The sequence below is a fragment of the Acartia tonsa genome, chromosome 5 (genome assembly GCF_053477335.1).
Source record: "Acartia tonsa isolate MP-2025a chromosome 5, ASM5347733v1, whole genome shotgun sequence".
NCBI classification, from domain to species: Eukaryota; Metazoa; Arthropoda; class Copepoda; order Calanoida; family Acartiidae; genus Acartia; species Acartia tonsa.
In genome coordinates, this window is record NC_137264.1 from 53243594 (window position 1) to 53257850 (window position 14257).

At 31.9% G+C, this 14257-nt stretch overlaps 1 protein-coding gene across 3 annotated transcripts in view; it reads left to right on the forward strand.

Moving 5' to 3' along the window:
• Positions 1–14257, forward strand: part of LOC145319831 (serine/threonine-protein kinase BRSK2-like) — a 199242-nt gene that overhangs the window by 142455 nt on the left and 42530 nt on the right. For all 3 annotated transcript variants that reach the window (XM_080162196.1, XM_080162198.1, XM_080162197.1), the window contains exons 4-9: positions 6724–6864; positions 10161–10215; positions 10803–10898; positions 11207–11323; positions 11608–11706; positions 12080–12214. In XM_080162196.1, the coding sequence (XP_080018322.1) occupies positions 6724–6864; positions 10161–10215; positions 10803–10898; positions 11207–11323; positions 11608–11706; positions 12080–12214 (643 nt within the window). The remainder of the gene's footprint in view (positions 1–6723; positions 6865–10160; positions 10216–10802; positions 10899–11206; positions 11324–11607; positions 11707–12079; positions 12215–14257) is intronic.

Genomic DNA, 14257 nt, shown 5'->3' on the forward strand with positions numbered 1-14257 from the left:
CTCTTATATACAGATAGGCTGAGTAACATTTCATTTTTCAGAACCTTAAACAAGTAGGCTTGGTAACATTTCATTTAGGTTCACTTACAAAAGAGGTGGGCTGTGTAACATTTTTTTTATGAGCTCTTACAAATGGATTACATACGGATTTCATTTTTATGTGATCATATATATACGGATTGGCTGGGTAACATTTATTTAGGCGCACTTACAACAGAGCTGGGTTGGGTAAAATTTTTTTTTGTAGATGCTATTACACATGGGTATGCTGGGTAACATTTCATTTTTTAATTGTTTGGTTGGCTGGTTATTTTTATTAGCATTTCATTTTTACTATTGAATATATTTTTTTTTAATTGCTAGTTTTGATAAAGACTAATTTCATTTTTTGCTTGGTTGGTTACCATTTTATACATGTAATACTTACCTGGTTAAGTAACAATTTTGTGGTTTTATACTTGATTTAGAGCTTTTTACATTCTACTCTTTGAGTTTAATTAACTTTTAATGACCAAAAAGTTGAATTAAAATGTATTTAAAATGTTAAAATTTTGGCAATCCCTTTAGAAATTGCACAACTGCACACACACACACACATAGTGCAGTGTGCTTTAATTATCTAAAGTGTTCAACTATTTTCCCTTTTAAGGGCAGCAAAGCTACTTAACAAGTATCTCATTCATAGACATCTAAGGGTGGGGGTAAATTGCCTTTACCACCTTAAACTTTGAAACATCTCATTTTATCCCCTCAAAATTTTAACAATACATTAGATTACCACCGTTAAACTTTATTTTACCCCCCTCAAAATAAGGAGCCTTTTAAAATAGTGTGACAGCCATAAACACATTATTTTTAGCGAAAATGTTGTTGGAATAAATATACGATAGTAACTTTAATTATGTATTACATATTTTTTAAAAATCTTAAATTAGATTTTATTGTTTTTACGCTCTTGGAAAGAAATGTACTTGTTTTCATGCATCAAAGTGCCTTTAACTCAAGCTGTTAAAAAAAAACTTTAGATCGAAGTAGACTTAATATAAACTTTATATAATAGTATTTCTTCTGCAAAGTAGAATTTATGGAATATAATTTTAAACAAGGAGGTTGAAATGAAAGATCTTATTTTAACATTTTTGTCATAAAAAATGAATATTTTAATAATATAATGTTTTCTTTAATAATTACAATTAAAGCCTGCTCAATGCAAATAGTTTGGGAAAATTATTTTACCTTTTATTGTTATTTCCATGTCTCACAATTTTATTTGTTTTCCTTGTAAAAGCAGGTTAATTAGAAGAAAAGGAAGTATATATGTTGTATATATAGAGAAATAATGTATATAATAATGATTCTCCATTGTTCCTATCTCTATATAGTAATTGTAGTTCTATTATTCACCAGGGATACACAGATCGGACAATGGCCAATTAATTTCAATATTATTTTGAAAACCAGATTTATCTGGTATATTGCCACAAATTTGTAGTGGCCATGGGTTAAACCATAGGCTAAAGATAATGAAACATAGTTTAAGCATCAAAGATAAATAAAACATACTAAATAAAGAACAAAACGCATAATATTGAAAAGGGTAGAAGACTAAGAAAACAATGCATTATGGTCAGAAGAATAGACACAATCATTTAAGGTGAATTACCACTTCAAAACTTGTATTAGACAATATGGTTTGGTTATTCATATGTTTATGCTTGCTTGTTCTGCTAGAATGATTAATAATTAACGGCATCCTTGTGCGCTCCCCAATAGGCGTAGTATTAGCCAAAATATTAATATGTTGCGTTAGTTCCTGCCCCCATTGTCCAAAACATTAAATTCTTAAGATTTATTGTCCTATACCTTTATTAATGATTTTTTTTGCACAATAACCTTTTATTCTTACAAAAATATACACGTACGTACATACAACAAATCTCTATAATTTTGTATGTCCGCCTGTCTTTCTAGGTTAATTTTCTAAATGAACAATTAATTCATTTTTGATTGAAGGATTTATAAGATTTTAATTCGTAAATTGCATAAAATCAATTATAATATGTAATAAAAATGCAATATTTTTAAAATTTATCAATACGTGCTTAAAAAAAATATTGTAAGCATGATACTGATGCTTTTGAACGTTATTTAAATGAACAGCCAAATTATTTTTAAAAATCTTCCAATATAAATAAAAAAAATTTTATTTGTTTCTGGACATATTACTCCTTGTTTATTCTGTAACTAATACATGTAATACACAGATAATCCCTTCATGTCATACCAAAATATAATGTGTATATATTCTTTACCTACCTATATATATATATATATGTTAGGTTGATTCAATTGAAATGGCCATAATATTTTCTGGTAAATTTTTTTTGATCTAGTTAGCCTAAAATTAGTCAGCTCCTCATCAAATTAAATAATATCAATAAATTCTTTGCAAAATAAGTGGTATTCAAGACTTATTGTAAAAGGTATTTCTAAAAAATAATTTGTTTTAAATGAACGTACGGACCTACTGGTAATAATAATAGAGTTGCTACGCTTTCATAGACTGTTATAGGAATCATCATACATAGTTTAAAATCAATAGGACAATTATAACAACTCTAAATTAATGAAAAGAGCAAACCGTTCCGGACGGACAGACCCTAATTGTAGAAAAGATTTGCTTTTAAAAATGTTAAATAAAAAAATCAATGCTTTTTGGAACACTCTAATATAAACTAATACATCTACCATATATTAGGTAATGCATATTACATACGATAAAGAAAACGAATATTAGAATCTTTCTTGTTTATTCTAAATATTTCTTATGGGAAATTTGTACTTTCTCAATGCATAAAAAGTCTTGATTATTATCTATAATACAAAGTAAAATGATGTCTGTCCGTCCGTCCGCTGTCCGTCCGTCCGTCCATCTGAAGCTTAAGATCTCGGTAACCACTGAACCGCTTGGATTCTACTCTTCAGGGTATATACCTACTGGTCCTGTGGTGGTTTTAGACTATTTTCTTGGGGGGTGGGACACACCCAACCCCCCCAAAAACAACCCCCCCCCCCATTTTTTTGCAGGGGATTTCCTTGGTCCTTTTTATATTTTTTTTTGCAGAAGATTTCCTTGGTCCTTTTTTTTGCTGAAGATTTCCCTGGTCCTTTTACGAATTTTACCTTAATTTTTTTTGATCACCTCTTGGGGCAAAGCCCCTAGAGGCTAGGGGCGAAGCCGCTAGTACATTTATAACTATCAACTTTATTTATTTAATGTCTATCTTTTTTTATTTTGGATTCTAACCGTTTATCTATCTTATTTATCTATTAATGCTATTTATCCATTTTAATTATCTCCTCTCCTATAATATAAAGTAATAAGCTTTTTTTGTCTGTAGCGAAGGATCTCGCTTATTGCTGAACCGATATTGTTCTTCTTTACAGTGAAACCTCTTATAGACTCTGAGATGGTTTTAGGCTATTTACTTTTTTTTTTTAGATAAGTCTGGGTATGTTATTAGGCTATTTTTCTGCCCATCGAATGTAGAGCCCCTAGATTCAAGGGGTACACCCGCTAGTGTTACATAACTTACTGGGCTTAATCCTATAAATTTTCCTATGCTAGTCAAGAAGTTAGGCTTTCTGTAGGTTTAAATTTAAAGGAATACATGAGACTTAGGAAACAGTAACTCCATGGCTAGCCTTAGAAACTTTATATGATTCAGCCTCTATCTTTCAATCAACTAACTATCTTGATTTGATACCCAACGAACTATCTATCTTGATTTGGTACCCAACTAACTATCTATCTTGATTTGGTACCCAACTAACTATCTATCTTGGTTTGATACCCATCTTACTATCTACCTTTATTTGATACCCAACTAACTATCTATCTTGATTTGATACCCAACAAACTATCTACCTTCATTTGATACCCAACTAACTATCTATCTTGATTTGATACCCAATTAACTATCTACCTTCATTTGATACCCAACTAACTATCTATCTTGGTTTGATACCCAACTAACTATCTACCTTCATTTGATACCCAACTAACTATCTACCTTGATTTGATACCCAACTAACTATCTATCTTTATTTGGTACCCAACTAACCATCTACCTTCATTTGATACCCAACTAACTATCTACCTTTATTTGATACCCAACTAACTATCTATCTAATTATTTGGTACCCAACTAACTATCTATCTTGACTTGTTATCCAACTGACTATCTACCTTCATTTGATACCCAACTAACTATCTACCTTTATTTGATTCCCAACTAACTATCTACCTTTATTTGATACCCATCTTACTATCTATCTTGGTTTGATACCCAACTAACTATCTACCTTCATTTGATATCCAACTAACTATCTACTTTCATTTGATACCCAACAAACTATCTATCTTGGTTTGATACCCAACTAACTATCTACCTTCATTTGATACCCAACTAACTATCTACCTTTATTTGATTCCCAACTAACTATCTACCTTCATTTGATACCCATCTTACTATCTATCTTTATTTGATACCCAACTAACTATCTATCTTGGTTTGATACCCAACTAACTATCTACTTTCATTTGATACCCAACTAACTATCTACCTTTATTTGATTCCCAACTAACTATCTACCTTTATTTGATACCCATCTTACTATCTATCTTTATTTGATACCCAACTAACTATCTATCTTGGTTTGATACCCAACTAACTATCTACCTTTATTTGATACCCATCTTACTATCTATCTTTATTTGATACCCAACTAACTATCTATCTTTATTTGGTACCCAACTAACCATCTACCTTCATTTGATACCCAACTAACTATCTACCTTTATTTGATACCCAACTAACTATCTATCTAATTATTTGGTACCCAACTAACTATCTATCTTGACTTGTTATCCAACTGACTATCTACCTTCATTTGATACCCAACTAACTATCTACCTTTATTTGATTCCCAACTAACTATCTACCTTTATTTGATACCCATCTTACTATCTATCTTGGTTTGATACCTAACTAACTATCTACCTTCATTTGATATCCAACTAACTATCTACTTTCATTTGATACCCAACAAACTATCTATCTTGGTTTGATACCCAACTAACTATCTACCTTCATTTGATACCCAACTAACTATCTACCTTTATTTGATTCCCAACTAACTATCTACCTTCATTTGATACCCATCTTACTATCTATCTTTATTTGATACCCAACTAACTATCTATCTTGGTTTGATACCCAACTAACTATCTACTTTCATTTGATACCCAACTAACTATCTACCTTTATTTGATTCCCAACTAACTATCTACCTTTATTTGATACCCATCTTACTATCTATCTTTATTTGATACCCAACTAACTATCTATCTTGGTTTGATACCCAACTAACTATCTACCTTTATTTGATACCCATCTTACTATCTATCTTTATTTGATACCCAACTAACTATCTATCTTGGTTTGATACCCAACTAACTATCTACCTTTATTTGATACCCAACTAACTATCTATCTTGGTTTAATACCCAACTAACTATCTATCTTTATTTGATATCCAACTAACTATCTATCTTTATTTGATACCCAACTAACTATCTACCTTTATTTGATACCCAACTAACTATCTATCTTTATTCGATACCCAACTAACTATCTATCTTGGTTTGATACCCAACTAACTAACTATCTTTATTTGATACCCAACTAACTATCTATCTTGGTTTGATACCCAACTAACTATCTACCTTTACTTGATACCCCTCTAACTATCTATCTTGGTTTGATACCCAACTGACTATCTACCTTTATTTGATACCCAACTAACTATCTATCTTTATTTGATACCCAACTAACTATCTATCTTTATTTGATACCCAACTATCTATCTTGGTTTGATACCCAATTATCTATCTATCTTTGTTTGATACCCAACTAACTAACTATCTTTATTTGATACCCAACTAACTATCTATCTTGGTTTGATACCCAACTAACTATCTACCTTTACTTGATACCCCTCTAACTATCTATCTTGGTTTGATACCCAACTGACTATCTACCTTCATTTGATACCCAACTAACAATCTACCTTCATTTGATACCCAACTAACTATCTATCTTTATTCGATACCCAACTAGCTATCTATCTTTATTTGGTACCCAACTAACTATCTATCTTTATTTGGTACCCAATTAACTATATATCTTGGTTTGATACCCAACTAACTATCTACCTTCATTTGATACCCAACTAACTATCTACCTTCATTTGATACCCAACTAACTATCTACCTTCATTTTTACCCAACTAACTATCTACCTTCATTTGATACCCAACTAACAATCTACCTTCATTTGATACCCCTCTAACTATCTATCTTGGTTTGATACCCAACTAACTATCTATCTTTATTTGATACCAAATTAACTATCAATCTTGATTTGATACCCAACTAATTATCTATCTTCATTTGATACCCAACTAACTATCTACCTTTATTTGATACCCAACTAACTATCTACCTTCATTTGATATCCAACTAACTATCTATCTTTATTTGATACCCAACTAACTATCTATCTTGATATGATACCCAACTAACTATCTGCCTTCATTTGATACCCAACTAACTATCTATCTTGATTTGATACCCAACTAATTATCTATCTTGCTATCTAGGTACCTGGTGTTAGAGCACGTGTCCGGGGGTGAATTGTTTGACTATCTGGTGAAAAAGGGACGGTTGACTCCAAAGGAGGCGAGAAGATTTTTCCGGCAGATTATTTCTGCGCTAGACTTTTGTCACAGCCACTCTATATGGTAAGTCAGAAAGCTATTTAAAGTGCCTATAAAAGATGACGTCACACTACCAATTGTCAATTAAAATGTATAATGGCATGCCATTGGTAATTTAGTCTGTGTATTGGCCTAAGATTGGTCATTTGTATTGTATGACGTTATTCTTTATAGGCACTCCAAACATTTTTAAGTCAGTTTTATTAGAAGCGAAACTACTCTTTAAGTTGTCCACGAAGGTAGATATGTCCGTAAATAGCACAATTATGTTCATAGATAGCGAAGCAGAAACATTTTTAAAATCACACGGCAAAATTATTATAAAAACCTCTGTAAAAATCTAAATAATTTATACATGAAGCTATCGATGGCAAAATTCTATGCTTTTTTGTTTTAGAAGATTAATTTTGTTCTAATTCCCCAAAGAGTTAGTTTAAAACAATTTTCTGTTCGCATAACCGAGTAAGTTTTCCCAGAATAAAAGAGTCTGTTTTTTCTGTGTAGATTCCCCTAGTTACCATAAAAAATACTCCTAAATACTTTTATAAATGAATTTTATAGGTGATTTTAGTTAATTTTGGTAAGTTTTTGGTAACACTAGTTTTGTAAAAGAAAACATCAAATATATATGTCTTTATATTCTAGCGTCTACCAAAAGATCAGTTTTTGAAAATATTTTCCTTACAAGGACACCATGGAAACTGTCCCAATTTTGTATACTTTTGCGGAACAAGTTCCAATTACGTCATATTTTTCTTTCCCGAAAAAGAGAAGGGGGAAAGAAAAAAAAGGGAAGGGGGGAAGAAAAAAGAGATGGGAGAAAAGGGGGTTTTCCCCATCTCTTTTGAAGAGATTTTCTTCCCCCCCTCCCTTTTTCGGGAAAGAAAAATATGACGTAATTGGAACTTGTTCCGCAAAAGTTATACAAAATTGGGACAGTTTCGGTGACGTCGTCTCTTACAAGTTGCACTATAAAATATTCGGTGATTCTACATTTTTTCTAAATATTTGAAAGAATAGTTATTTCTCGCATCGTATTATAAACGGCTTTCCGCGGATATAGAATGCACAATTAAAAGATTAAAACCAGTTTTTTTAAGACCCGAGGTGCCGAAGGCACGGGCTAAAAAATGGTTTTAATCTTATGATTGTACATTTTTATATTCGTAGAAAGCTGGATATAATACGATGCTAGACATAGTTTTTTCGTATGGATGAGAACCGGTTCCTATCCACCGGATTCGAATGAATACGAGAAAAGCATTTACTCAATTGTTTACTTTTTTTCTCAAACTTTTTATAGAATTACTATTTGCTATTATTAGCGACTTCGCCCCTAGCCTCTAGGGGCCTTGCCCAAACAGAAATAAATGCATCTTCTATTACCTACCCAGCCGAAAAAAATGCGAATGGATTGCAAATTTTCGCGAATAAATGGCGAATTCGCAAAATTCGTAAAAATTCTTAGAAAAAAATGGGGGGGAGAGAGATTTTTTGTTTTTGGACACCATGTGAATTTTATAAAAGGGATAATGTAGGCTTTAATAATGTTGTGCCGCTTTGGATAAATTTATCCTTGTTATTTGACAAAAACGGGTTTTAAGCAACAGACATTATTGTCCTTGGTAAAGTTTTAAAAACTGGAGTTTGATTTTTTCTGGAGTGAGATAGGTTAGGCTAGGGGGTAAACATACTTTAGATAAACAAAAATGTTTAAACAATCCAACGACGAACCCCAAACTGTCCCACTTTGAGAAAGACGATTCCAGTGACGTCATATACGTTTCGGGAAAAGAAAAGGGAAGGGGGGAAGAAAATCTCTTCAAAAGAGATGGGAGAAAAGGGAAGAGATTTTCTTCTCCCTTTCCCTAAACGTATATGACGTCACTGGAATCGTCAAAGTGGGACAGTTTGGGGTTCTTCAATCGAACTACAATCAAACGCGTTACTAAAGTCAAGTTGACGATAAATTTTTCTAAATTTTCATCGATTTATGTCGACTGCACAGCATCAATAAAAGTGTTTACGATTAATATTTTATAGACATAATCTTTAATAGACATATTTTTACGTCATTCTGTCACTATGGTAACAAATATAAGTTACTAACAAAAAAATAGAAAACTTGCTCTGACAAAAATATACACATTCTTGTAATATGTACCTATAACTTTTCTGAGAAAATAAAAAATGTTTTAAATCAATTTCATATTTCGGTTTACTTCTCTAAAAAAAATAGAAAACTTGCTCTGACAAAAATATTCACATTCTTGTAATATGTACCTATAACTTTTCTGAGAAAACAAAAAATGTTTTAAATCAATTTCATATTTCTGTTTACTTCTCTTTTTTTACTGTAATATAGTCTACTGTTTTTATTTTTGTGAAAACGCTAGGTAAGAGATATCGTGTCAAGTAGGTTATTTCTGTTAATATCTTTTTTCAACCGGTCACACACATTATAAGTTATCTATAATACAAAGTAGAACGATGTCTGTCCGTCTGAAGCTTAAGATCTCAGTAACCACTGGACCGATTGGGCTCTACTCTTCAGGGAATATACCTACTGGTCCTGTGATGGTTTTAAGCTATTTTCTTGGGGGGTGGCACACCCCCAACCTCCCCAAAAAATGAAAAATACCCCCCCCAAAAAAAATTTTTTTTTACTTTTCTTTCTAAATCTAAAATACGAAAAATTAGGTTGATCAAACCTCTTGGGGCAAAGCCCCTAGAGGCTAGGGGCGAAGCCGCTAGTACTCAAATAAAGTTTGAGTAAAATTTAACCCTGTTTTCCTATATTATGAGATTTTAGCTTGCTATTGCTGCACTATATTATACTAGCGGCTGCGCCCCTAGCATCTAGGGGCTCTATATTCAAAGAAATAGGGAAGGGCAGAAAAATAGCCTAAAACCATATAGACACTTTTTAGGTATGAAAATGAAATATCCTAAAAACATCCAAGGACCTATAAGAAGCTTCACTATAAATGAGGACTATATTGGTTAAGCAGTTAGGGATATCCTTCGCGACAGACAAAAATTCCTACTTCTTTATATAATAGGATACCTAATTGATCAAAGTTTGTTTGTGTAATCTAAATGACTTGTTAAATGGTCCTGTGCTTTTCAGGGAATGTGATAAAACATGCTTTCTGTGTCATAATTTTTTTATTTTATCCTATCTTTCATCTATTGAGACTTTTATAATTTACACATTCTTGATCCACCTCCTAAAGCAGTTAAGGGGGGCGTCTAGTTAAAAAAGTCAATCCTTTTTTATAGCTGTTGAGACTTTTTCTATAATTTTTATCCTTTTTCAGCCATCGAGACTTGAAGCCTGAAAATCTTTTGTTGGACGATAAAAACAACATTAAGGTGAGCACATTCTAAAATTGTATTTAAAAAAAATTATTTAAGTGAGTGCATACCTAGTAGGGTAGGGCCGGATATCCGGCCATTTTCTTTAATTTGCCGGATAAAGGATAAAGAAAATATCCGGATACCGGATATCCGGCTGATTTATAATGTCGTATATCCCGTTATTCGGCCGGATATCCGATAATTTGCCAAATGTCCGGCCATTTTCAATATCCGGTATCCAGCAAAAAAAAAGTATTCAGTCTCACCCTATTACCTAGCTTTTTGAAAATTTCAGGTAGATTTAATGATTTTTATTGTTTAACTAATAAATAGACTGGTAAACAATAAAGTATTATACAGAAAGAATAGATCGATTTATATGCAATTTAAGTTGTCAAAATTTAAAGATTCATAATTAACATATTTGATTTTGTGCTTTTTTTTTAATTTTTTAACTTCGTTAGTTAAATAAATTTCTTAGCGATATTTTAGTCATTACTAAAATCATAGAACCTTACTTAAATAGATCAATGCTTATTTTAAATATTAACCTAATAAATCTATGTAAAACGTGGATATAAAAACTATTGTTGTTCATTCAGGTTGCTGATTTTGGAATGGCTAGCCTGCAACCTCGAGGTTCAATGTTAGAAACCTCCTGTGGGTCTCCTCACTATGCTTGCCCTGAAGTCATCCGGGTAAGTTCTAGTTTTGGAACATTTTTTTCTGCTGCTTGTGCAAATTAATCAGAATGCCTCAAACTGTTGTGTTTAATAGATTGCAATCAATCAATAACTTAAAAAAATTATGAAGCTGCATGTAGATATGTCTAAATATGTAAGCCCATTTTTAAATGATGAAGTATATCTTAAAACTATAGAAATATATGCAGTCTTATGTAGTCGAATTCGTGTATATTTACTCCATTTTACATCTTTAATTGCTCAAAGATCTTAAAATGCCGCATAAAATTACCAATTTTTGACAATCAATCAATAATGTATAGGGTGAGAAATACGATGGAACCCGGGCAGACGTGTGGTCCTGTGGGGTCATACTGTATGCACTCCTTGTTGGTGCTCTTCCATTTGATGATGACAATCTCAGACAACTTCTTGAAAAGGTATATTTTAAATTTTACTTCAACCATAAATGTAACACAAATCAACCTTCTAGAGTAGAGAAAAACTATTTTGGGTTAGGCTAGGTCAAATATGAAAGAGGATAGTTGAAAATAAGAATGGGGATCAGTGGTCCATTTTCGGGGGGGAAAAATATGTAAAAAAATCTTTAGTTACAAATGTATTTTCTTTTATTTTTATTATTTCCTATAAAAGATTTAAATTTAAAAAAATCATTTAGTATTGTTGGATAATATGTTATATTAATACAATTTTGATCCGCTAGGTGAAGCGTGGCGTCTTCCATATTCCGCATTTTGTGCCGCCTGACTGTCAGAACTTGTTGCGTGGGATGATTGAAGTCTGCCCAGAGAAGCGTTTAACGGTAAGTTTTTATAGTATCAAACTGATATTAAATAAAGATCTATCATTGGTTATAAATTTCCCGCCAAATTTACAACCTTTGGCCACATTTTGTTTTCAATCATTTTGAATTTTTACATTATTTGATGTTTTATCGGTGGACGAGAAAATTGCTATACAAGAAATTCAACTATTTGCAACTAATTTTTGTATATAATTATATGTAAAAAATTTAAAATAACTGCCACGATCTGACCAATAATATGAACGAATTGTTCTTAAACTGTGTTCTTTTCGGTTCAATTTACCTATTATGGATCTAGATATCTGTTATTTACCTATTGGATGAACCTAAACATAATAATACTATCAACACAATTGCTATTTAATTCTAGTTGAAAGAGGTGAACAAGCATCCGTGGGTGATAGCAGGGAGCAAGGGGGAGATGGACCTAGAGGAGCCCATGATGGAGGTGGTACAGACACACATCATCCCCTCACAGGATACCATTGACCAGGATGTTTTACAGGTAGGATATCACAGGATACTATTGACCAGGATGTTTTACAGGTAGGATATCACAGGATACCATTGACCAGGATGTGTTACAGGAGGGATATCACAGGATACTATTGACCAGTATGTTTTACAGGTAGGATATCACAGGATATCATTGACCAGGATGTTTTACATGTAGAATATTGCAGGATACTATTGACCAGGATGTTTTACAGGTAGGATATCACAGGATACCATTGACCAGGATGTTTTACAGGTAGGATATCACAGGATACTATTGACCAGAATGTTTTACAGGTAGGATATCACAGGATACTATTGACCAAGATGTTTTACAGGTAGGATATCACAGGATTCCTTTGACCAGGATGTTTTACAGGTAGGATATTACAGGATACTATTGACCAGTATGTTTTACAGGTAGGATATCACAGGATTCTATTGACCAGTTTGTTTTACAGGTAGGATATCACAGGATACTATTGACCATGATGTTTTACAGGTAGGATATCACAGGATACCATTGACCAGGATGTTTTACAGGTAGGATATCACAGGATACTATTGACCAGGATGTTTTACAGGTAGGATATCACAGGATACTATTGACCAGGATGTTTTACAGGTAGGATACCAAAGGATACCATTGTCCAGGATATTTTACAGGTAGGATATCACAGGATACCATTGACCAGGATGTTTTACAGGTAGGATATCACAGGATACCATTGACCAGGATGTTTTACAGGTAGCATATCACAGGATATTATTGACCAGGATGTTTTACAGGTAGGATATCACAGGATACCATTGACTAGTATGTTTTACAGGTAGGATATCACAGGATACTATTGTCCAGGATATTTTACAGGTAGGATATCACAGGATACCATTGACCATAATTTTTTACAGGTAGGAAATCGAGAAATATTGCTTGATATGGAATTACAGAAAAATAGCTTTAAGCCACTCATTTCCTTAAATCTTACAAATAAAATAGCCTAAAACAACTTTGAATCTTCTTAAATTTATTTCAGTAGATACAGACATAAAAACTTACTACTTTATATATTCTATCTTGATAAACAAAATAGGCAGTTTAATTTTGCTCATGTTGCCGAGCCATGACATTTAAAGTTACAAATATTCCTATTTGTGTATTTGCAATTAAAATTAATTCTAGTCACTTTCTGTAAGGAAAGCATAGTGAATTCTCATCTTTTAACTAATACTATTTTAATCAAAGAAATTTGAAAAAAATATGAAATTTTAAACTATGTTGTAATAAAAAAGGTAAAAGATACCAAATAACGAGAAAATGATTTTTAAGATTAAATCCTCCCACGTAGATACAATATAATGAATAAACTTCTAAATATTTTTCATGAATGCAAGGATAAGATTTATTATTCGCCCATTTCTTGTTAGAAATTCTGCGTTGTGTAGCTTTAGTTATTCCTTAAGATGAACTATTGGTATATTATTTTTTTGCCATTGTCCCTTCCCTTTCTGTTATATTCTTCATTACATTTTTTCTTCTATGTAGAAAGATACAATTTAAAATATGACAATATTAAATATATTTTAGTACTTATTTTTTAATTTAAAATATTTTCTAATAGCTTTATAATCTACTCTACACATATGATTTCTGTCTTATATTTTGCCTAAAAAACTGCGATTTTTTTCCATAAATTGATTGAACTTCCTTTCATAATAACATTTTGACATTATTACTACAAAGATTAATATCCAACTTGTAAAGAAGAATTTAAAATTTACAAAAAGGTTTACTTCAATTCAATAAAAAAATATAAATAGTAATTTGATATTAACATAGGTAAATTTTGAGTTTTTCAGCAGGAAGGGAGCGGACATTTGAATGTATTAGAACTATCCCTCAAAGTATTAATCAAAATATGCTGTTGGTTGGTTGGTTATTGCTGCTCTTTTAAATGACCCTATTTGTTTTTTTATTGAGTTATTTAACGTAATTCGCTTATTTTCTAATTAATAATACAAAGTAGCTTGATGCCTGTCTGTCTGTCCGTCC